Below are 25,502 nucleotides of genomic sequence, written 5' to 3' on the forward strand. Positions count from 1 at the left end.
AGGATTGTTATCTACTTCTTTGCGTGTGTGTTGCAGCTGCTGGATGGCCTGGGAGCCAAGTCTGGGCGCTTTCTTCGGCCCGGTTGTCCTCATCGTCCTGGTGACGTGCATCTACTTCCTGTGTACCTTTATTCAACTGCGGCGCCGCCCCGAAAAGAAGTACGAGCTCAAGCGCTTGACAGAAGAGCAGCAAAGGTTGGCCTCCGTCGACGCGCCGCCGACTCAGTGCCAGCAGGCGACCGAGCCCGGCGCCCTGACGGCCCAACCTTCCGGGAGCCACTGCCCCGCCGGTTGCCCGGGCGTCCCGGTCAATCCCGCCCTGCTGGCCAACGAGCACTCCTTCAAGGCCCAGTTACGCACGGCGGCCTTTACGCTTTTCCTCTTCCTGGCCACGTGGACCTTTGGGGCACTGGCTGTGTCACAGGGTCATTTCCTGGACATGATCTTCAGTTGCCTGTACGGTGCCTTCTCTGTCACGCTGGGCCTCTTCATCCTCATCCATCACTGTGCCAAACGGGACGATGTCTGGCATTGCTGGTGTTCCTGCTGTCCCGGGGGGCGAGCCAACGGCTGCTCCGGTGCCCACGGGCCGGGCCAAGCGCCGCCAAAAGTCAACGTCAACGGAGATACCCCTTCGCACGGACACGCTCACTGCCACCGCGATTCGCCGTGTAAAGCGCTGATGAGCTGCCGTCACGGCGGCCTCAATCACTGTAAACACGCCGCCCTGCCATCGTCACAAAATCACGTCACGTGTCTGACGCCCGTGACTCCATGTTGCGCCGCCCTGCATAGCCAACAGCTGATGGAGGAGGAGCCTACTGCCACACACGTGCTGCTTCACGCCGATCCAGAGGGTTACCGGCCGGGCATCCAGTTGCACCCCTGTTTGAAGAGCAGCAGCAGCATCAGGACTAAAAGCCGCCATCTCAGCCGCCGCTCCGGCACCAGCGTTTGCGGCGGCGCGGGGAGCGAGAGGGAATACGCCTATCATATCCCCTCCAATATTGACGGAGGCAGCGTGCACAGCTCACACACTGACAGCCCCCACAGCAGCCACGAGCGTCACATCCACACGTGTCCGCATCAGGTCCACGAGGGCCTCCACGAGGGCCTCCACGAGGGCCTCCACGAGGGCCATCATACTTGCCAGGCGGCAGCTGCGCACGAGGCCCTGGCGTGTCATAATCCCTGCCATCGGCATGTGTGCTGCGCCCAGGCGGACATTTTCCCTTCCCTGTGCCCGGCGGAGACGCCCGACGCTGGCGTCTTCCTGTGCGGGTGCAGCAAAGTGGCGGAGGAGGAGCCAATCACGCATCACCATTTGGAAATGCATGGCCCGCGCAGACAATCTTACCCGCAGAATCCACCCAATCAGAATGGGATTCTAAAGGGCGGCTTGCACGAGGGACTCCTTTACAGCTCGGACAGTACAGGGAATATACGCACAGGACCCTGGAAGAATGAAACTACTGTGTAGTCTGGGATGGATTCAGGCAGCGGCGGCGGCAGCAGCAGGAGCGGCGGCGGCGGCAACAGCAGCGGCAGCGACATTTCATGCCACCAAAAACAGACAAGGAAAAAAAAAAAAAAAAAACATGTCTCCCAGAATTGAAAAACCTTTTAAACATCTCAGTCAGTGTCCTCATATTTGTATGTGTGCTCTTCTACTGGACCGAAATCTCCCCATTCTCTAAACAATCTATTCCGTCAAGGTAGATATACCAACATGTCAGAAGATACACATGAACAGAAGATATCAGATATCTGTATGTAAAAAAGAAATTGAATGGCTGTTGTGTATGGATAGTGTGTGTTTGTGCTCAAAGGCAACAAGCTTTCTTCCCTTTGAGTCTGCATCCATCAAATTAACCAAAACTTCAACAAACTCGTCGCATCCGTATTTTAGACAACTAAACCAGCAATTTTCGATTTGGTGGCCATTCAATCAAACAGCTGTGAATATGTACAAGACATTTTCGACAAAGATGACGTTGCCTGGCATCGACGTGATAGTCATCCAAGACATGAGAAAAAAGTCAAATGGAACATGCTTTTTCAGGGTGGTATTGATTTTGTGTTCCGTATGGTGTTTTGTTTCGTTTTTTCCGAAGTTCACAACAGTATCAATGTGACTCCAGTTTGTCTTAATGAGCCTCTGAATCTCCAGTTGCGCCTGTAACCACATTGACAGATACTGTAGATACTTTATTCAGTCACAAAAGAAGTACAGTGGTGCCTTGCAATTTCATTTTGTCCTCAAAACACTCGCACGTCTTCCCCATTGAAACGGCACCACGATCTGTAATTCTGGATCCTCGGTTTAATTTGAGAGTAAGCATCGAACTTGGCATGTTTATCTGCCAAACTCTTGCTTCTTGCCAAGTGAGTCGCGTTCACTGTCGGCAAATAGTGCGAGCTCGTATTTCAAGTTTTTGGTCACAAGTCAAAGCAAAAGAAAAATGCCTCAACGAAAACACTGTGAGTGGGCTCGCTTCAATTTCAAGGCACCACTGTACACTCTTCAAGTTGTCTCGACAATGGAAGCAAGACAAAAAACACCAAGCATAAAAGAAGACTACCGATATTGAAGTTCAAGAAAAAAAACGTACATTTTAGATATTCAGCACAGATATTAAGGATATGACACATCTTGTCATTTTTATTTACATACACAAATTATATTAACGTCAAAATTCCAGTGCAGTCTGAAGGTCCAGAAAAAAAAAGTGTATGGTGATCAATGCACAAAATTTGGACTTAATGTGATATTAGTGTTTGTCTCCCAAGGTAGAATTAAAAGCCTTCAATTGCTTCTCTTACATTGTCCACCTGTGAGGATTTCATTTGCCTTTGACTTGACCTAAAGGACTGCTGCACTTCATTATATACAGGTTCTGTCAAAGCCTTAGTTCCTATCACTCATTAGTTACAGATTTGCCCAAAGAACCCTAAAATAGAAACGGAACTTCAGATGTTTATAGATAGATAGATAGTGTTTGTCATGAAGGATTTCATATTCGAAAGAAGAAGGCAAGAGAGAGGTTGTGAGTACCAACTGAAACCCGCATGTTTGTGTTAATGGATTGTGTGTTTTTATTTTTATTTTTTGGAGGGGGGAAGCTGAGCGAGGTTAACAGATTTCATCCAAAAGAGCATAAAGTGAAAAAAAAAAAGACAAAAGTGCATATAATCAGCATTTCGACCGCAAACCCTGTTCTCGCAAAAGCACCTGGGCATGCGCATTGTCTTTCTTCATTTGTCTATGTGAATAAAAATGGTTCCTAGTTGTTTTCTACCAGATTTAAAATATTTATAAATTGAATAATTCTATATATATAAGGTCATGGGAAAATACTGACCTCTCAATTTTAATACTCAGTATCTGAGTTTAGAAATGTCTTTTGTTTCCGAATGCCTTTGTCATTTTTCTTACCATTAACATGCGTATGCAGATTCTCTAAGTGTTGTGAGACTTTTCCTGATGTATCAGATATACAAATGCACTACCCATGCTAATGTTGGCCTCTCCGAATACATTCTTTAAGTGTGATTATTCTGCAAATGGTTGTTCAGACTGGAAGATTAAAAAGTGTGTCTTCTGTCGAAATGCGAGGGGGGGTGGGGCAATCATGTGATGCTCAGTGCCATTTATTTTTATAAAGTCAAACCCCAATTGAATTCTTAGACAATGCTTCAATCTCTCTCTGGAGTTTATTCACTTTTGGACAAAATGATTTATTACAGGCTCGATTTGAGTGCTGAAATATCCTTGTAGTCACTCAGATGCTGCCAGCCGTTCACTTTGCCTTTCCAGTTAACAGAGACATTCATTTGGAACAGTCTCTCTCTTTTATCTCTCTGTCTCTCGCGCTTTCTCTCTGTCTCTCTCGCACTCTCGCTCTCTCTCTCTCTCTGTCTCACATACATTAACACGCATACGTTTATGTACGGAAAGTCACCAGCTGGCAAGTGGAAAACATTGACAGTCCATAGTATACAGTACATAGACACTCTTGTTTTTAATGTCTCAGTGATAAAGAACTTTTTTTAATCCAAAAATAGACAATAAAAGGTCATCCAATTCAATTCAAAATGGTCATTTACTTTGAGACAACTGTGCCTCAATTTGGGGGCGGGCACAAGCATGGTGGTGGCCAGTCACGGACCCTATGACGGACGGACGGACGGACACATAGCTCTCTCTCTCAACACAAGACATTGAGAAAGAAGGAAATGGTGCGCTCTGTTAATGGCTGTGCAAGTGTATTTGCTAAGTGTTTGCTTTCAATGTGTTTGGTGTCATAGTGCCACTGTAGAAGACCCTCTCTGCTCTATTCTATTCTACTCTACTCTACTCTATTCTATTCTAATCTTTTCTACTCTACTCTACAATATTCTACTCTACTCTACTCTACTCTACTCTACTCTACTCTACTCTACTCTACTCTACTCTACTCTACTCTACTCTACTCTACTCTACTCTACTCTACTCTACTCTAGTCTACTCTAGTCTAGTCTAGTCAGCAGTAGCAGATGTGCTGTCCCAAATGAGCATGACGGCTTTGTTTTGGGTCACCTCGCAGCTGCTTGAAAACTGACCAGTGGTACTGTGACAAACCCCAAAGCCAGTTTTGACTTTTTTCTACATTGACACAGATTCCAATAAATGTATTTTTTCACCATGTCACTGGTGAGAGTATCTTTGCCATTTTTCTCACTCGTGCACATTTTTGAATGTGCCTTTTGTTTTGATCCCTCAGTTCTTGCCTCACTGTGATGTGTGAGCTGCTGCGGGCGGGGCAGGATTTCGACATTTGATGCCGTCTCTTTGTGTTTGGCGGGGGGGGTCGGCGCTACGTTACGTGCACGTAATGGTACGAACCGTCAGGCCGCGCATCGTTCATACTATCCGAAACTTGGCAGCGCACAATGGAAGAAGTGGATGTCAATTTCTAATTCCTAATCATTTCTAATCCGTGTGCAGCGGCACAGAGTGTCGTGAGGGATCATATTTTATTTGGTCCACCAAAATAAAAAATTCTACAACTAATGGATCATTGTTCGTCCGTCTGTACCAGCAATGACCAAATTATTGACAAGCAGAACAATGAAGTGCTCGCTCGTCAACAAGACGGCAAAAAGTACATCATTAAGCTGTGTATCCACATAGTATAATGGGTTTTTTTTTCTTCTGTTCTTTTTATTTATCTCATGTCAAATATGTGCCTTGGCTCACTAAAGATTTAGAAACAAAGTAAACAGGGAGGCCGCCAGTAGGGCTTATGTGATTGTAAATACGCTTGAAAATATTGGTGAGGGCTTTTGTGGGAATAGTTTGCTTTTCTTTCATGAGAACAAAGTCTGACTTTTTGTTCATAAATAAAGGTAACACCAGAAGAGCGGCGTAACCATGGTGAAACATGTTTGACGCATCAAGAAGGTTTTTTTTGTCTAAATCTTTTAAAGTTGTCTTTGGGTTTTTTTTTCTAAATGTGTAGCTCTGAATCTCTTCTCAGGCCTTCTAGCATCCATTTTCTCCCAGTTCCTCCTGCATTTGAAAAACGTGCATGGTGTACGGTCAAGAAAAAAAAAATATAGCAGTTTCATTGCAACTTTCTTCTGTTTGCAAAGATATGTCATAAAATGATTTAATTCAGCAATGTATGAAACAGGCGAGTAAATATGAGCCTGAGCTGGGAGAAGCCAAGTGAGAAAGTGCGATGACAATGTATTCCGCCTGTGGGCTTGCATGAGTAATCAAATGTGGAATAACAAGCGGGACTTTGCACTGTGCTTTCACTGAGGCATTCACAACACAACTTCATATGATTGAGTGGGGAAGGCTTTGTATACGAATGCATTTTTCCTCCTTCTTAAAGATGACCTTTTTATCATTAGAGCCTTGTAGGCCATGTTATCCTGGCTCTATTGTAATTGTCTGCCTGCCTTCATCCTTCTTTTTCCTCCACACATTCCTTTGCCAATAACAAATAGCACTCAGTCCTCCCTGCCATGACTTGTGCTAGAAAGCTGTGATGGTCATGCTAATGCCGCCCTTGACAAAAAAGAACCGCTTCCTGACTCATTTGCCGGCTAGGAGAGGAGACAGGTGGTTGAAGGTAATTTGAGGATTATGAGGGGGCAAATGCACACAGAGCAGAGGGTGAGGTGCCCGAATCAAAGAGGGAATGAAAACAGGAAGACGTTTGAATAATATCCTATGATTGCTTCTTATCCTTGTTTCAACTGCATTTCAGCTAGCAGTTAGCCGCTTGTACATTTATTGAGTTACTGGCCGTGACATTGCAGCAAGATACATACGTGTGGGATAGCACCATCGTACTCTTCAGATTTCTTTCTGTTGCATGTGTAGATGGGTGATTGTTGAGTTGGCACTGTGCAACGACGCAGCAAGAGCAGGTTCCTCAAGTACTTTCAGGTTCAGTCATTTGATCTTATTGAATTGATGAGAGAGAGGATAACCATCATCTCAGGGGGTCACTTATCCAGGATTGTCCAAGACTCTCTGTTGGCTTGGTGGATTGGCTTTGTGATGTGGGCCTCAGGTATGTACATCTCTGATTCATCCAGGCTCCGATGATCAACAGTTGGCTGGGGCATCTGCCCCGATTAATTGGGATGAAAAGTGATCGAGAAGAGGGGTGAAGAAAAATAGAAGAAAGTAGGAACGAGGAAGCAATATGGACATTCATAGTGTATACAACAATTGTGTTTGGGTGATTGACTTTGGTGTTGTGCTTGCTGCCTCCATAAGAAAAAAGAGAAACAGCTCACCTTTAGTTCCAAGAGGACACGGGAAGATTTGCCCTCAAACAGTGTACGTGATAAAAACTTCCGTTACACGAGTATAGAACTCACTCAGGAGATGTTGAGACAGACCTTCTTTTTCTTTCAGCACAATGAACATATTGCCTATAAGTTGTTTTCTTGCCGCAGCCAGCCAGTGTGCTGTCATATTTCCCCATGCATAAAATCCTTTGTGAGTGTTGTGATGCAGAGCAAACATTAAAAGAAGTGTTTCGGAGACGGACGATCGCTGCCAATCAATCGGTGATGTTGTTGTTCGGGTTTGACAGTCATCTACCATATCATACTTGCCTCCCCCGCGGCATGTCTTTGTTATTTATAGCTTTGCCCATTGGTGACGCAACCTTGTACAACTAACTGTAAAGGAGCAGAGCACATGTGACGACGGTTTTACGGAAACAAGACAGTGGATTGATGATAAGAGGCTGCTGCTACACAACAGCCACCTCCTCCCTCCTTTAATAGAGAAAGCAGGGCAGGCAGCTGGAAATGACATAACAGTCCCATAGTGGAAATAGAAGAGTCCCTGAGTACAATTGTGCCTCCTGAAGCTTTCCTAGCTTTTAGTCAAATGTTGTGTAGAGAATCTTTTTCATCATGACAATAGAGATAGGTAGGTCTGAATAATTATAATAATAATAATAATAATTACAGTGGCTGCTAGGAAGACGGTGAGATTTTCCATTTAGTTTAGCCAACAATCACTTTTTTTCCTTATCACTTAGTAGCACATATATATACTTATTTATTATAATTGTGATGAAATTCATAATGTTCCACTATCTGCAAAAGCTAACCGTATGAATTCCAAAGGCTCAGTCTATACACTGCCGCCGTCTTGTGGTAAATGCGGGAATGTGATGCAGAAGATTTTGCTCCTGAAAAAACCTCTCCCATTCAAACTGCACATCTACAATTCACACAAACCTATCCCTCCAAAGTTGCACTTGCTTAATGATTATTTATACCGCAATAAAAATGTGCATTTGAACCGTTTTGGAGGTCAGAAAACCAAGAAGTATTTCATTTCCTATGAATGATGTGAAAACTGAGTGGAGGCTCACAAATCCCCCCCAAAACTTAACTTTGACCTGAATTCCATAACTTGACAAGTGATCCTGTTTATAGTTTGATTTGGAAGCATTTCAACACAGACCGACCGACCGACGCACAATCAAGGGAGCAAACATTCTATAGACTTTTAGAACATTCATCTGGAGCTCTTGTACTGTACATTTCTTTGTCAGTTCGACAACTCAAATTGCATTAATGGTATCAATTTCAAATCATCTCAGCAAATCCGTGTGCTTTGCCGGTTGTGCGTGCGCGCGTGTGTTGGCGCGTGCGACTGTGCGCGTCTTTGGGTGCGCAGGCGCGCGCGTGGATTTGGGTGGACGCGCGCGCGTGTGCGTGTATGCACACGCTATAGAAATGGCGAGCTTGACGGCAGTCGTGAACAACACTGACACTGACAGGCATTTTTCTGCGTCTCCGCCGGTGCATTTGGACGCACGAAGGTAGCTGCTGCACCAAGTGCCCAGAGGTACTGCCGCTATCTGGGGAGCGGGCTTCGGTGGCATGACAGCGATCGCCGTTGTCTGTGGCAGGAATAGCGTGACTCTGCCAAACTAAGTTGCTGCAATGGAGACTTCGTGGAGAGACGCATACTATGAAATAGACCATCTTCCTCCTCTGCTCGAAGATGAGGTACGTAGGTCGTCGTAAGTCGAACGAGGCATTGGTATCATCCAGAATTGCATTTGCAGTTTACAGGTGATTTAGTTTGTGCGGGCACATGGAATTGCTCATGATCAATGATGATCATGATCATTGATCATCATCATTTTACTGTGCTTGTGTGCGTATGAATGATTGGTACAACGGAAATGGATGGATGTCATTTGGTTAACAGATTTGCAGGCAAACAAATGAATTGGCTTGTATTGTTTCCAGCCCAAACTCCCTCCCTCCCACCAGCTCACACCAACACAATTCCACAGCAAAATCGCACACCATCTGTGAGTCGTGCAGTCTCTTTCCCTGTTCATCTCAGAAGTTCCCAGTGCAGCCCTTTGCCCGCTCTCCCCAGGATTGTCAACGCGTAGCACAGCTTATGTAGGGCAATTGTGGCTTTCCCTTATTGTCACTGTCTATTTATGGCTTTGCAAGTAGCGCAACTGTGGTCATGCTGTAAGATCACATGAATGAATACTAAAGGCAAAACAGAGATAGCTCTGTTGGCTTCCTTCTTCTCTGCCTTTGAAAGTCAGTCTGAATGGAATCCGTTCAGTGACAGACAGGTGAACATGCATTCTCAGGAGTAGAATGACATCATGGGCAAAAGAATCACCTGTTAGACCGGGCGGGGGAAGCCGGGGGAACCGTGCACTCAGTTGTTTGTACAAACACAAAGAGGACGGCCACATTACTATGGTTGATGGAATAGCTATTACAACTGAGGCCATTTGTGGATGTTTGCTCACAGATGACTCCCTTTACTGAGTGGGTGGGCGGGTGGTTGTGTAGAATCACTTCAAATGGTGCAAGTGGAGAATGTGGTAAACATTGTGTGCCAAATGGCATTGAATCATCTTCTTTTTTTTCTGCTTGTTGCATGGCAGCATTTTTGGAGACAAAGAATTTGCCGGTGTTAGCAGTGGGGCTTACTGTTACAATGACTTTCAAAATAAAAGGGTACCTTTGTGTCGTCGTCGTCTTTGTGCAAAATCGCGACCGTTGTTTGTGACCTTATGTGAAGCTAACGATAAGCGTTTGTCTCCAGGAAAATGTGTCTCTGGCAGACCTCCTGACTTTGCGAGACAGCTGTCTGTGTGAGGAGGACGTGTGGGCAGTGTGCGCAGAGTGCCTTGTGGCCCTGCAGAGCATTCGAGCCTCCCACCTCTTCCACACCTTGTGCATCACCCCAGACACGCTTGCCTTCAATGCGCACGGGAATGTTTGCTTCATGGAGCAGCTCAGCGGTGAGTCGATGACACCAGAGCGTTGGTCAGTTTCGGACCAAATGATTGGTCGGTCCAATCGTTTGCCATCTTTATTTTTTATTATTTTCTTTTTTATTTATTTTTAAAATTTCATTTTATTATATATTATTATTTCTTTTTCTTTTTTATTTATTTTTACAATGTCTGGTCTGTCTTTGCCTTTTTGTCCCTAATCCTCATTGTGCATTGATCCGGTCCGTCACTGATTTGCACATACAGACGTTTAATTGCACGCCTACGCTGATCTTGTGAAAGCAACTGGCAGCCATAAAATAAAGTATTGATCAGAAGTACTGAGTCAGCTGCGACAACATGTCCGCTACGTAGCAATCTTGCAGTTCTTTATTTTCACACTTGTGAAGATTTGGTGCAACGTTTGGATTTGTCAGTGAATTGTTATCCTTTTTTTTTTTCTTCACTGGATTGTTTCACTTAAGTGATGATTCATGGTTAGCAGTCAGAGATTACAATCAACTGTAACTAGTATGATACTTTTGTGTTCTCCAGATGATCCTGAGGGCCTTTTTGTGCCTCCTGAATTTGACAATACAGGCAGCACGTTTGAGGTGAGAGATTTTGAAAAGCTCCATTATGGTCAGAGTGACAATATCACTATATATTAAAACACAGATTTTTTTTTAGCAGTACATCAGATTTACATTTCAAATGCAAAGCGTTCATCATTTGTTGTTTGTGCTGGATTCAGGGCCATGTTTTTTCTCTGGGCTCAACCCTGTCCGCTGCACTGAATTTTGTGATCGAACCAGAACTGGAGGCTGAGCTCGGTGAAGAAACTCAAAAGCTGTTGGGGAAAATGCAGGAAAAGAAACCAGAGGATCGACCGCTCATACAGGTATTACTATGAACCGAAATTGAGTTTGGAAAAAACACTCAAAGCTCTGTGTGGACAATTTATCTTGCTAAATGTGTACACTTTACGGGTCAGCACGGTTAAGACACCTTGATTGGGCTTTCAATATTTTTCTTATGTCGAATCTTTTCTGGCAGGACATCCTCTTTCAGGCTCAAGCAAGATTGCGCAACACCTCGTCGGCAGCCGTGTGCCGTAGATTGTCTTCTGTCGGACGACGTGTGCTCTCCGTTGAATCGATATCAAATTTCCAAGGTCGTCCCATGATCTGTGCTCACTGTGTCAACATTTGCTCTCCGTCCTGATTTGTGACTCGACCCCTTCCTCTCTGTCTGTGTCTTTCTACAGATGGACAAGAGAGCTCTGAGGCAATTTGGCAACATGCAAAATCCCCCAAAAAGACTTCCTTTGACAAAGACATCTATGGGAACACTACTAAGAAGACAAAGGGTCTATCCAGACAACAGGTTGCTTCACCAACGATATGATTGTCCATATAAACAAGTTCCATCCTTCAAAATCCCTTTTGTTGTGTGACTTTTCCCAATGTGTGCATGTGAAATGTTGCAGGTGTGTTTGGGTTGGGACTCGTCCCTCTGGGCTGAAGATGCAGACAATGCAGACCGATGGCGCAGGGGCTTAGCAGATGAGCTGGACTGCTCCACAGTCACCGTGAGAGCCCAGCAAAGATTCAACAGAATGAAGGGGGCGCTCAATCGCTCCTGCTCTGTCCCGGACTCCAACAACCCGCCTTTTCCCACCCCAGCACATGGAAACATTAGCGTACCTGTATCGGACCTAACTGAGATCGGCGCCAATGAGCATTTGTCTTCCAAGTGCGTTTGGGACAAGAGATCCAAAAGACTGGCTCGGGGAAGGTCCTGCGAGTCGTATTCGCGGAGTGGCGCAGAGGATTGTCTGAGCTCGCTTGTGGATGGTCCACCATCAAGAAGAAAAAATGAAGACGCTGTCAAGTCTTCATGTCATTTTCAAGACTGTCATGAAGATACGTTTGAGGAAGGGAGTCCGAATTTAGCCTCATCAGGCACGTCGACGGCCTTTTTAGAATATGACAACTCTGGTGCTCAAATATCAAAAGAGCACAAGCGCTACGTGAGCAAAAGCATATCTCGGGATGAGGTTAGCAAATGTCTTTTGTTTGCATCTCACATTTATATGCATATATTCATATCTATGAATGCTTCCGACTGACTAAATGTTTCTTTCCTTCAGTGGAGCCCACTAAGAGAGTTACTGTCTCATTGTGGACTGGGCCTGACGGTGAATGAGCTCTGGGCTCTCTGCTACACCTGCCTGTCGTCCCTGCAGACCTATACTGACTTTCCAGGTGAGCTTCTAAATTTATGCTTGCCGTTTTTATGAAGTGAAAAAAATCTTGATGTGATGTTGGAAAATCATCCATTATTCTGAAATATCAAAGCATCTTTCCTTCTTAAGCTTTCTTATCCCTGGACACGGTGTACATTAGCCGCCAGGGAGAGTTGCTTTTCTTGGCACCCAAAAGCTTTGGTAAGATCACTTTTTGATTTTTCTCATTGCTTGAAGAAATCATGAAAGAGACAGACAGACAGACAGACAGACAGACAGACAGACAGACAGACAGACAGACAGACAGACGGAAGCAATGCCACCTCTTCAGGGAGTAGTCCCGTTTTCTTTTGTTTGGTCCATGGCGAGTCCTCGGGAAGCTGCCTCTTGTTTCAATTTTCAAAAGCACAGCGTAAGAAACACCAAATCCCGTTCACTTCTACGTAACAGTTGAGAACACAGGCCAGCCTTAGGAGAACAGACCAGAGATTCAAAAACCCAACCGCTGAACTGTGAGGAACATTATTGCGATTTAAAAAAAATAAAATGTTTGATCTCAATGATGTGTTCTTTGCAGGAACTGAGGACAGATTTTATCTTTCACCTGAATGTCAAGAGCATGGAATTGTAACTGAGAAGGTATGCAGCTTAGACTCATTTGAAGGCGTTTATTCAAATGGTTCAGGTCCTACTTGGAGACAAGGAGTTACTTTGTGACCATTGGAAGTGATTGATTGATGGCCATGACATTGGGCGTCCCTCAAGGGTCAGCCTTCGGACCCCTTTTGTTTCGTCCGTATATGCGTCACAACTTTCATGATCTTGCAACTACTATATTTTTGCCTTGTGGGGGAGGTCAATCAAGCTGCCTGGCTTTGCCTTCCAATGGAAATGTTCTGTCGCTGTCCAGGCTTGTGTTTACGGGGTCGCTGCTATCTTGTGGAGCACGGCAAAGTTCAATTTGTTACCCAGTCAGAAACTTGTAATGCCTGGCAAACTGAAGCGACTTCTGCTTGAGATGGCAAACAACACACCCGTGGAGAGACCTTCTATTGCCGTGGCCAAACAGGTATTTTAGCCATGTTGGAATTGGTTGGCTGTTTTAGTTCCTCTGTCGCCTTGTCATTCCTAGCCGGGTCATTTGGTCTTTTTGATTTTCATAAATGATTTTGGTCCGCATCCATCCTAGAGCTGTTGTGACTACTTAAGCCGTCAAGGGACGAATGCGGAGACGGTGTGGAAGCAGCTCATCACGAGGGTCCATGCGGTAAACGGCATTTCATCGGTCACCATTAAGACATTTGGATCATTGTTTTCAGCCAATGCCATTTTTTTCCAGACAGTCTCGAGATCTGTCCATGGAGAAGATTTGGCTTTGGATGGGTTTGAGTCGAGATACTTTGCATATGAGCAGTGGTAGGAATGTTTTTGTTTTTTTTTTCTTTCTTTCAAAACATTGAGTGTTGGTAAAGTTGAACTACCTACAACATGGCAAACAATAAACACGCAGGTAACGTCTAACTTTTGGTTGTGTCCAAGCAACAGTGGACTCCAGCACTCGCAGACCTTCAGTTCCACAAGCACCCCCATCGTACTGACCAATGAAGGGGAAGACGGCCCAAAAAATGGAATTGACGAGTAAGGAGATTTGATACGGTGGTTATTGTGTTGTAATCCAAGGCGACAAAAATTTTGAGAATCACTAAAAGCATATCATTAAGCTAAGGATGATGAATAAATCTTTTTTTTTATTTTTTATTTTACATTCTCCATATCCTCCGCACTCTATTTGCGCACTGACCGTTGCATGTCTGTCATTTCATTGAAGTATGCATAATGAAAGCAGCATTTGTGTTGTGCTTTATGTGTGTATATGTTGCCCATGGTGACAAGTTTTGCTGAAAACATGAATGAAAGCAACTCATTGTTTTCATGTCTCTCTTCATTTATCTGCAAGTCAAGTGTGTTCTCGCAGATGTTTTACTCATTTGGTCTTGTGTGTTAGTCTTTTGAAAGAATCGCGAATTAGCTACCATTGTCTTTACTGTCGGGCGGTTATTGACGGATCGTCTTTTGGAGCTTTGTCACGGCTGCTTTTTTATTTTGGGAAGTATTTTCTCATGCAAATCGACAGAATTGATTCACTTTGGTTTGTTTGTTTTCAACCGAGGCCCGTTTAGTTTAGGCACGCTAGCAAAATACAGGATAAGATGGTCAAGGACACTCATTTGCATCCGTGCTGTGATCTTCTGTGTGTTATGATTGTCTAATGAGGTTGAGGAGACAAATGGAAAAACACGGTGAGAAAAGGAGTTGAAGATGAATCGCCTTTCACAGCCGAGTCATTGTTGTGCTGAAATCCAAGCGCCTCCCCAGTGCCAACGGCTGTCTCAATCTTTTGCTCTTTAATAACCCCATCTTGTTTTTTTTCTTTTCTCTTCACTGCCCATGTGATTCAATCATCTCTCTTTTGTTTCTCCTGGCTGGCCCATCTCTGCGCACTCCTCCTTGGTGTAAGCAGACATGGACTCCGATTCAGACGCCGGGCTCAGTGAGAGGGACCGCTTGGCCGGGGCCAGCCGCCAAAGCCCGTCTGAAGCCCGTGATACTTGCGATGACCAGATGAGTCGTGATCGCTCAGACGAATTGGAGGACAGCCGTTCTCAGCTTTCAGAGCAGCAGCTCATCTCACTGGGATCCAGAGCAGATCTGTACTTCAGGCCGGCCTGGGACTTGGCTTTGTTTGAAGAAGACTGTTTTAGCTCCCAAGTGATCCAGTATGCCTCGAGTCTTGGCCAGGACAGAGGATCGTCGTGCCTGGATGCCAAAACACAGGTGGGTGAAGATTTGAAATTCTCTTCCAGCCGCTCATATTTGACCTTCAACTAAATGCTGCTCTTTTATTATTATTATTAGAATGGACCCCCGTTCAGAACCCGTGGATTCGCCTAGTCACATGTTGGGTTTTTGCTTCTGTAGTTTGCAGGGAATTCTCTTTTTTTTAATAGAGCGAATGCCTCGCTCCCTCTTTTTCTTTGCAATCAGCATTTTTTTTTTTAATACCTTCCAGTCAGACAAACGCTGATTCATTTACCACCTGGAATGGAATGAAAACGTTTTGATTTGCTGAAAGTAGAGCACAGTCAAGCTTTGGGGTAAAATGACATTTGCGATAATTGCAAGTTCTTTTCTGCAATCTGAATATGAAAATTGTTCAACTTGGCCCTTGGCAAAGAAAGTTATCATTTGCAAAGGGATGCTAATGATTTGTCTTTGTGTTTGCGCATTTTAGCGACCCACTTCTCTGTAGGAAAGCTTGAAATAGCAACCAACAACTCATCGGAAGACTCAATCGACTGTAATTTCGCACAGTATGCTTCAAAGGATCTGTTGCCATAGTGATGAGGGATAAAAAAAAAAAAAGGGAAATGATTGAAAAGGGCCAATGTGAAATAAATAAATAAAGATGTGACTTTTGTGTGTAAATAGGAGCTGCAGCAGCAATTGATGATTGAAACAAGTAATCTTAAGAAAATGAAAACATTCTACCAGAAACTAATTCAGCAAGACAGACAAAAAGGTTGGTTGCCAATCTATGACCTATTGTCTCATAATGGAGTGTGTTCAAAAAAAAAAAAAATGTTTGTCACAAAGGAATCCTTTCCAAACACAAGGCCCAGCTTGAAGAACTGAGATCGAAAGTCATCTTCTTGGATAATGTCAAGAAATATCTTCAGGTGCTACCAAAGAACTTCTACTCCATACTTCTCTCAACATTTGCTTTATGTCCATACAAAGGTTTTTTGCTTTTGTGCAGACACAGCATGTGGATCAGCGGGGTTTAGATGTGGCACTACTGCCATCTTTGTCTGCTCGTGGCCTGAAGTCTTTGGCTGCCCGAAGCTCTGAGGACACTTCATTCTTGAGCTTTGCAACCTGTCAAGGAAAAAGAAATCTGCCAGCAGGGACTCCTCTCGGTCTCATGGCATACCTTGATGCAAGGTATTGAGAACTACTGTGAGAAATCCGAATCAGAAATTTGATTCATTTTTCATCATTCGGACCAAGGAATCTGAATATTTACCTGGGTGGGAGGGTACAGGTAACCAAAAGTTCGGTCCATTTTGTCTTTAAACAGAAATGCTGCTTCCGAGGGCTTCATCCAGCAGTTCCTGTACACGTATCGCTTTTTCTGCACTTGTGAGCACTTACTGCAGTTTATCATGGAGACGTTCATCAGTGCAGTGAGGTCAAAACTTCGATGAGCAGGATATGAGCTTCCATGGCAAATGTTGCTCATTGACATGAACATATTGCTTTGTTTTCCATGGCAGAGAAGGTCCGGACAGATCCGAAAAAGATGCTAACGTCTTGCATCGCAGTTTGGACTTGTTGGGTGTATGGATTCTAGATTGCAAAACGGTTGACTTCACGCCAAAGTCCAACATTGTGGAGGTTTTAGAAAACTTCCTTCGGACTGTGGTAAAGACCTCACCGGAACATATTTGACTATCTACTGGCAAATCTGATGCTTGATTTCTGCCAGGTAATCCCCGTAGATAGTCGAGGGCGTGTCCTTCTCGCTGCTCTGCAAAATCCTCCGAGGACAATGTGGAGCACAAGGAGAGGGAGTCAAATCCATTGTGTGGCTGAGGATCAGGTGAGGAATAGAAAAAGAAAAGTCATTTTTTCATCTCTGTTATCAAGGGGACTGTTTTGGTCTACTGAGGGATATTTCAAGGCACCAGTCTTGAATAGTGTCCTAGCAAAATGTCCTGAACATTCATTTGAAAGCCAACACTACTGTGATTGTTGGATAACTACCACACTTTCTAATTCCCGTAATTGTATTCTTAAGTGGAGGATATCGTCGTCACCGAGGAGATTTGATATATACCCGGCGCATTCTCCGAGGCGAACTTGGTGAAGACCTGAGGGAGTATTTCATCTTAAATAATGATACTTCGACACGTGGTCACAGTTTGAAGCTATACAAACCGAGGAGGTTACGCATCCATGGCGACGCTACTCTCTCTACCCGTGTAGTTAATAGCTGGAACCGCCTACCCGAATCATGTATCACAGCCCAGTCAGAGGAAAGTTTCAAGAGAAGTATTGACGCAGTGTTTACAGACTGAATGGTGAAACTGCCGACCGCGGTATCGGTACCGACTTTTTTCCGACATTTCAACCGCGGCTTGGTAGCATCCCTTCAACGTCCGGGAAGTGAAGGAGCTGACAAGGGACTCTTCCCTCTGCTTTCTACCTTTCAATGAATCAATGAATATCAAGAGCGGTGAAATCTTCAGCTTCCATTGCAAAAGAGGACTTCTCCATAGCTGCAGCTCTGCCTGTGCCTTGCTACATCTCCCTGGTGGATGAGCCTTCCAGCGGTGATGAGAAACTCTTCTTTCGCCAGAAGAATTACAGTGCGCAGCAAGTAGCTCAACAACTCACTCTCCTGCAGCAGGTATATAACACAAGTCCATTTTCCTATATTACAGATGGCATGCAGTCCAGGAAGCGATTTTGCATGCTTTTTAGTGACCACTAGATAGAGCTATTTCTCCATGGCTATGTAATGAATGTCACATAGTACAATGTTTTGAAATGCAGGACGTTTTCCAAGGATGTCATCCAGTCCATTTCCTCAATTCCAGAATACAAGGCATCAGAGACAAGCCCTTAAGGGAAAACAAGTAAGTTCTCCGCTTTCATTATTTTTATATCCATAAATGATCCAAATGTTATTCTTTTTCACCACAATGTGCCGGGCAATTTTTTTTAAACAGCATTGAAAATAATGTTCATAGGTTTTCCCTAACATCTGTGTCCCAACAGCTCCTCGGGTACTGGCTCCAAACAAATTCCACCAGTAGAGAGCAGCAGCCTCCAACAGCTGCTTGCTTACTCTGACACCGTTATGAAATGGATTGCTGGTGAAATAGTCATTTGTGACTCAATCAAGGTGAGGTGCCCAAAAGGTACAACGAGCCCAATAATAATAATAATGCATTTTATTTATAATGGCTTATACTTCTCTCTACTATTGGAATTACCAAAAGACATTTTGGGTGATGCTCTCCATGATATGGTTTCTATTATGTTTTGTCCAAATGTTGATTTATTGTGTTTCTTATTTTCTTGTTCTCATGACAGAAAAGGTTGACTGTCTAAGTCAGGGGTCGGCAACCTTTTTTACTCAGAGCCATTTGGGACCGCCCCCCAATGAAAAGAAAGCACCCGGAGCCACAACCCATTTTGACATCATGATATTATGCATTACATATGATGCTATGTAAAAAAAACGATTGCATTTATGAAAATGAAATCAGAGAACACAGAATTTTATTTCTGCATGTAACAAAAAGCATTTACACTTGGTTGATGCTTAATTTCAAATAAACGCTTTGTGTGGCGGGCTCTGTGGAAACTGAGAAGTGCAACAGAGTTGAGCTCAAGCTTCTTGTGCGGGCCATATTCAATTATGTTTTCAGAATTTGCTGCGGGCCAATAAAAACTGGACCGCGGGCCGCAGTTGGCCCGCGGGTCGTAGTTTGGACACCCCTAGTCTGAATGAAGGCACCTGTGTTAATTAAGTGGGCGTGTTTAATAAAAAGCCTTCCTGCATGCTGCGCAGTGGGTCGATCCTACTAGCTGTTGTGGCAGTTGGTGGGTCGGCCCCGGCTTTCTTTGTTTTATTCCACTGAGTTGGGTGCAATTGTGTTTCTGCTGCTCTATGGCTACTCTGCCGACATGTGTGTGCAGTCAATTGTAAAAAATGCTCATTCTGTTCTTTAATGACTTTATTACAACGCTCTACAGATCAACATACGCTACCATTGAAATGTTTGGGGGTGACTTAGAAATGTCCTTATTTTTCAACTAATGGATGCATTGCATCGTGTCCTCAGCTTCACCTTTCAAACGACTGTGACCTGATTTTGACATGCTCTCTCTCTCTCTCTCTCTCCTCTCAACCAGGAACAAGTTGCCTTGCTGACTAAGTACCTGTGGATTGGGAAACATTGCTATGAATCCCGCAATTTTGCTACAGCCATGCAGGTCCTTGAAAGTTTGGAGAACATCATTGTCAGGCAATTACCAGTAGGTTGATTCACTTTTTTTTTTTTTTTTTTTTCTTTTCCCGATGTGACTTTCAGCAAAATATACTCTGTTTTACTTTTGGGTTAGGGTTACAGTATGGTAACTAGAATGAAATGTCTTCTTTTTCTACCACAGGCTTGGAAACATCTGTCTTCCAAGATGCATGAGATCTTGGAAGAGCTACGAGCCGTGCAGGTGCACGCGCGTGTGTGTGTGTGTGTGCGTGTACACTCGGGGATTGCAAAGAGCTGAAAGCTAGTCTGGCCACATATTGTGAAAGTGGGCTTCAGGGCAAAGAAATCAATAGGAAAACAACTTCAAGCAGGTTAGATGCGCTTACAGCTGGCGTTTCCACTAAAGTGTATCTTCAAAAGAACCACACGAATCTTGGCATGTCCCCCATGTAAGGAGCAAGGACTTGTCGGAGATGCACGAGTCTCATTGCTGTCTACTGTCAAGGTGCCCTTGTGCAAGGCACTGAAGTGAACACCACCAATATGCTTTGCTTCTACTTAAAGACTATGACTCTTCTAATGTAGTTCAACCCAAAGTTGTTTGATTTTGTTAGTCACGCCTTCCTTCAAGTTCCTGAAGAACAAAGAGCCCTTCCTGAAATCTCCAACATGTGAAATAACTTCCCTAGGATCCAGCCCAAGCCCTTATTCAACAAGTCATTGATTGAGAAATCTTGCTAGTTTCTGTTGTCTCAGTGTGCCTCCAGCAAGTCTGACTGTCCCGCCCGCAAGTTCTCTTTTCTTGCGGGGCCTGATGTGTCCGTATGGGATTCACTTCTTTGTCCTCAGGTGTTTCTGAAGAGTGATAACATGTGTCTGATAGCGGAAGGACAAAAGAGAAGCCCTACTCTTCCCTCGGCGCACATCCTGGCCATGCATATTCAACAGCTCAAAATCGGAGCCTTCACGCTCACCACTGGCGCTTACAAGTGGACCAAGCTTCGGTAGAATCATAAACAGGTGGTAGGGGATTGAATAGTATTGTATCCTAGTACAAACTAAAAATCCAGAGGAAAGAACAAAAATCTCCTTTGCTGAAATTGGCTTCATTTATTGCATAGCAAGTATCTATCGGTGGCAGCGACCCACTCCTTCAGTCAACCTGCGCAGATGCTGAGTCACAGGTCCTGTTGAATGAATGAAGGAACGAACGAAGGAAGGAAGGAAGGAAGGAAAGAAAGAAAGGGTACCACTGCTGTAGCAGATGGTGCCCGTGGGAGCTGGCTTTGATTGGAAAAGAGCTTGCGATCCAGGTGCTTCACAGCCGCTGGGTAGAAGCCAGATGCTCGGGTCATAACATCTAGCAGAGCTACAGCTGCTTGGGCTGAACCCAGGGTCCTTCATGTTGTCTCCAAATTAGGTCACAGGAAAAATGCCCAAGCTAAAAATCACATGAGCTGCAATCGACAATTTCAGTGTGTACTGTTTTTAGATTCCTCCTCCCATCTCATCATTTTCCTCTCGCTTTAAAAGGAGGATAGCTAAGGTAGTGAGTCAGGTCCACGCCTTCCAGGAGCTGGTATTCACCTACAGCCCGGACCGGGACACGCAGGCCTACCTTTGCCGACGCATCACCGAGCTTGGCAACCGTGACGTCGGCCTCCGTCAGCCAGCAGTCCGCCGGGCGTTAAACGAGGAGGGTTCAGGAAATCCTGACAAAGGTGAAGGCCTCCCTTCAGTGAGCCCTACCCCCACAAGGCCCCTGTCAGCAACCCATAGCTGAACGGCTGCAATGAATTCTCTCTGTTACCATGGCAGGCGACACAATTGAGTTACACAAACAAACGTTCTATCATATCAGGTAAGACAGCCAGATAGACTTTTGTTATAACCCACAAAAAATTGTGAAAAGTGACTGTTGGCAAGCACACATGCTGGCTGGTAAGAGCATATCGCTAATATGGAGCATTTAAAAGAAATCATTTATATTCTTGACTTGTATCATTTCCAAACCTAGTGCAGACCTGTCTAAAAGTTTGAAGAAATGCTGACTTGATATATATATATATTTTTCTTTAATGCCAGTCCTGTACAAATTTTGAATTTCAGAGTTGGCAAAATAGCAAATCAATGCTATTACTAAAGGCCTTGCTATTTCAGAGCATGACCAAAGTAAATGACACTTTTGAGTTATGATAGCACGTTAAGTTTTATTGGCTATTTTCTCCAGCAGACGCACAGCTTCAGCGGTGAAGATTGAATGTGGCTTGTCATGAGAATATGATTAAGACAGATTTGACATTTAAAAATGCAATTTTGTCACTCTCTCGCCAAATTGTGTTTTAGTCCATTTGGACATTGTAGCTTGCGCTATTTTTAGGATGTGGAACTTGCTCTTGCGTTGTGTGCTGTTTTACTTATTTGCTGTCTTTTAAATCATACGAACCAAAACGACCTGTGAGATGCATTTTACGGACTTTTATTTTCCAGATATTTCTGCTACAAGTTTCATGGCTCAAAGTATTTACTTTAACCATTAAACAGATGTACAGTATTTTACAGCTGTCTTTTAAATACTGAAGACATTTTCATTTTTAATTGATTTGAATTGAAGAACTAATTTGTGGATTTTTGCTTCGTGGATCTTGCTTCAGCATATCTGGCTCAGATTTAGCCTACAATAAAAATGCAAGAAAGATTGAAAGCTTTTGTATTTTTCTTGGTACAATATTCTGCAAATTAATAGCATGGGTGCAGTTTTTAAAATGAGTGGTCTCATTCAACTATCGGGCAACTGTGGGCCTCCATGTAGGCAAGGGGTGGTGGAAGCCTGTCTGTCCGTCAGTCAACTATTAGGAAATAAGCACAGCGTGAAGGCGACGTCACAGGCGCTCTTTTTTTTTCCCCCCCTTATCTAACTGCATCTAAGGAGCTTCAAAGCCTTTCAGATAAATAGCCTAAAAATGCCAAAGGGGATTCTCGGAGACAGAGGCTTGATAGCGGACAAGACCAGAGTCGGCCCCTTATCAGCATTGTAATAAAAAAATAAAAAAAAACGATCACTTTAGTGGAGGCATTGTTCTTGTAAGACGTCGCGTTGGGGCTGTCTGCATTCACGGTGGGTGTCTTGTCGCGTCACCGGTACGCATGAAGATTTAAAGCCATCCCAATTTTGACAACCACTAAAAAGATCCCTCTTCTAATTGATTCCCAAGTTTTTTACTCTTGTTTGCATGAAATCCCGACATCCTCACTGCTTGTATGATCTTGTTTCCATTTGAATGGCTCGACATTCAACAGTGAGTAATTGTGTTGCTCCTCTCCTCTCCTCTCCTCTAATAGCTTTGATGTGAATGAAATGCGTGAATGGATGGATTGCGTCCAAAGCGCGTTGCTGGCTGGCGCCAAGGCGCACTGCATGGGGTGGCGCACACCGCACACAACAACACTCAATACTTCCATGCGTGTTGCAAAAGAGACACGTCAATTCAACCTATGCACTTTAACTGTAGATGACGTCACATCTTCCGTCAATTGGAGCTGTTTTATCAAATAGCAAATTGTTATTTTAGTCTTTTTAGGGCAGACAAACTTCATTTTGCAATTTATAGTCCGTATGATAGAACTGAGATGTCAATCTGCGAGCTATAAGAAAATCACGCCACTTCACTATATATCGAATGATGCCAAATATAATGTTTTAGGGTTATGTACGAAAAGTAATCTTTTAAAAATGCAATGATCCATTTTGAACTATTGTGTTCCATGAGCATTTGGAGCAATAATACGTGCACCTGCATTTGAATACAAATTTTGCAACTCCCATGTCTATGAAGTAACAAAGTCAATCCGTTTGGAACATCCCTCAGTATGAGATGACTCCAATAATACATAGTGTTGAACTCAACTGCTGCCATGAATGTGTTTTTCCTCACTCGTGAAATACTTGTGTACTCCAGTCTGTGATTTCATTCAGATATGTGCTTTTTTTCTTGAAATAGCAAAAGAATTCTCCTGTGACCATAACTCAAGGATGTCTTTTGAATACATCCAGACTAAATAATTGCATCCAGCTTTGTACTGTATGCAACTGGGGGTTGGGCTGCCTGCCTGCCTGCCTGCCATACAACCAACTGTTTTTGCAGGAGCTCACAGTTTCAGTCAGGGCTTGACAACTGCATGGGTGGGGGTGTCACAGACTCACTGGCGCCAGGTCTTCACACACTCACAGGATATGGAAAGACTTCAATAACGAGCCATTAAGTTCTAATCGTGCGGATCGATCGGGCGTTAACAAGACGCTCTACATATGCAAATGAGCGCGCTGGCCCATTCCCTATAAAGCCGATCCCACGGGACTTGCTGCCACTCACTCACACACACACTTCCATTGACACTTGTTGGGCACGTCACTAGCCAGGAACGAGAATATGGTGAAGTACTTTTCTGTGGATTGGCTCGCCCGGAGCCACCACGACAAGGCGCTCGAGGAGAAAGAAGGGGCTGCAATTGCGATGGACAGTGTGGCCAACTGCAAGCCGCACATTCCCTGCATGGTGCAGCCGAGCCCGCCTGCCTACGGCAAAAGTTACGTGCAGCCCAAACCAAAGTCATCCAAGCCTGCAGAGCCGATGGAGACCACACGCTGCACATCACCAAGTAAGTTCTGCTGATATCTTCACCTGCAAACTTGTTCTAACTAGAATGACATTCAATTCAGTTTCAGAAACAAGCGACTACTCGTCTGGCTACGATAGTGAAGCCGCTTCCTCCGAGTGCATAGACGAGGCGGAGGCTGCGGCGGCGGCGGCGGCCGGGAAAGACAGCGCTCAGCGTCGAGTGCGCACCAAATTCACCCCGGAGCAAATCAACAGACTGTTAAAGATCTTCAACAAGCACAAGTACCTGGATGCTGGCGAGAGGGTGAAGACAGCGCGCAAGCTGGGGCTAACTGAAACGCAGGTACCATTCTAAACGATGGTTCCATTGAATACAATCAAATGAAATACCATTTTTGAAAAAGAGGCACTCATTTATTCATTCATAATTGTTTTCCGTTCTGCAGGTGAGGACCTGGTTCCAGAATCGGAGGATGAAACTCAAGCGGGAGGTGCAGGACCTCACTCCTCAAATCCAACCGGTCATGTTTCAACATATGCATCCGATTCAGTACCACGCCGTTTCTGGACAGCAAAGCCACTTCCCAGCAGCCGGAGCAGCATTTTACCCCGTGGTCCCTCTGCCGCTGCCGCCGCCGCCGCCGCCGCCGCACCTGGTCCTGCAACAGCAGCATATGGCTCCTCACCCAGGGCCCCGTGTTATGATCCACAGCTCACATTTCTACTAAGAGACTCTTCAAACACATCCCACCCAAACACTTAAGTCTGTTTTCTTGCATGATTTCATGCAAGACTTGTATATAATTGCAGAAAAAAAAGTTTATTTAACAGCCGAATAAAATGTATCTTTGTAACGCAGCACTGGACTCTCATCTCCAATCTGGTCAACATATCAACATTTGTATTGTTTGTACCATCTAACCACCAATATATCATTTATAATAGAAGAGAATTTTACAAATAATCCAGGCAAAAAAAAAAAAACATTTTGAATATCGCTTTACGTGAGCCCCCTGAAATCTCCACCCCAACACACACACACATGCACACACACACACGCCAAATCCTGCCTGATGCATTTGCATTTCAAACAGCAGCTTACAGGGCAGATCATGGTCAACAATTAGTTGTCATTTAGGTACGCGTTGATGAGTTTACGCATACGGCAGGGCTCTCCGTCCGGCCTGGCTCCTGCAAGTCTGAGCTTTTGTATGTGCGTGAATTTTAATCTCTGGTTTGAAGTCAATGCTTCGATTGTATGATGTGATTTGGAAGATTGCAAAAGACAATCCTAACCATTTAAAATTAAGATTAATTAAGATTGAAAGTTCCATGTAGTCAACTACAGTTTAAGAGCCGTGTGAGGGTTGGGTGGGCAAACGAGAGGATCTGCAGCAAATGTCTCAACTCAGATAAAGTCAGCAAAGACCAAGCAAGAACTCTTTGACTTTTGGCATGATCCCCGCCTTCTGACTAACAAAGGCTTCATTTGAGCAATCGCAAAACACATGACTGTAATAACGCAACAATAAAGCCATCGGACATTTACGGACGTTTTCCAATGAATTCAGCCAGTTGACATTTGACTTCATTCAATCACGATACAGCATTGTCAGTACGCTGCAGACTTAGTGGCACCAGCAGCAAAGAAGGTGCGAAAAGCCACAAGGTGGCCTCTATTAAGCTCAATTACAACCCCCGTCAAGTTTCGACCATTCCGCCGACAACTTTGCATATGCAAATAGAAAGTGTGCCCCTCCCATAAGAGGAGCCAAGAGAGACATATACA

The 25,502-nt window shown here is 44.3% G+C and overlaps 3 protein-coding genes across 3 annotated transcripts in view; all 3 read left to right on the forward strand.

The window, feature by feature from the left end:
• LOC133158562 (adhesion G protein-coupled receptor A3) overlaps positions 1 to 4,819 on the forward strand; it is a 66,730-nt gene extending 61,911 nt beyond the window's left edge. The window contains exon 19 of the mRNA XM_061285834.1: positions 37 to 4,819. Within this exon, the coding sequence (XP_061141818.1) occupies positions 37 to 1,480 (1,444 nt within the window). The 3' untranslated portion in view covers positions 1,481 to 4,819. The remainder of the gene's footprint in view (positions 1 to 36) is intronic.
• A 3,653-nt stretch (positions 4,820 to 8,472) lies between these two features.
• Positions 8,473 to 21,752, forward strand: LOC133158399 (kinase non-catalytic C-lobe domain-containing protein 1). Its single transcript, XM_061285622.1, is given in 29 exon segments — positions 8,473 to 8,538; positions 9,614 to 9,812; positions 10,341 to 10,399; positions 10,540 to 10,686; positions 10,842 to 10,959; positions 11,053 to 11,171; positions 11,275 to 11,844; positions 11,938 to 12,052; positions 12,163 to 12,234; positions 12,611 to 12,672; positions 12,944 to 13,102; positions 13,223 to 13,300; positions 13,373 to 13,449; positions 13,579 to 13,671; positions 14,555 to 14,582; positions 14,584 to 14,868; positions 15,523 to 15,613; positions 15,688 to 15,770; positions 15,851 to 16,035; positions 16,172 to 16,282; positions 16,368 to 16,515; positions 16,580 to 16,693; positions 17,318 to 17,503; positions 17,650 to 17,732; positions 17,875 to 18,001; positions 19,018 to 19,140; positions 19,276 to 19,335; positions 19,944 to 20,098; positions 20,628 to 21,752. Coding segments are annotated over 29 exon segments (3,963 nt in total). The 3' UTR covers positions 20,878 to 21,752.
• Positions 21,753 to 23,310: 1,558 nt separating this feature from the next.
• On the forward strand, positions 23,311 to 24,571 carry vox (ventral homeobox). Its single transcript, XM_061285599.1, has 3 exons — positions 23,311 to 23,753; positions 23,815 to 24,056; positions 24,160 to 24,571. The coding sequence occupies exons 1-3, from the start codon at positions 23,525 to 23,527 to the stop codon at positions 24,439 to 24,441; spliced, it is 753 nt and encodes a 250-aa protein (XP_061141583.1). The 5' UTR covers positions 23,311 to 23,524; the 3' UTR covers positions 24,442 to 24,571.
• Positions 24,572 to 25,502: the final 931 nt, after the last annotated feature.

This window comes from Syngnathus typhle, linkage group LG8, assembly GCF_033458585.1.
Source record: "Syngnathus typhle isolate RoL2023-S1 ecotype Sweden linkage group LG8, RoL_Styp_1.0, whole genome shotgun sequence".
Classification (NCBI taxonomy): Eukaryota; Metazoa; Chordata; class Actinopteri; order Syngnathiformes; family Syngnathidae; genus Syngnathus; species Syngnathus typhle.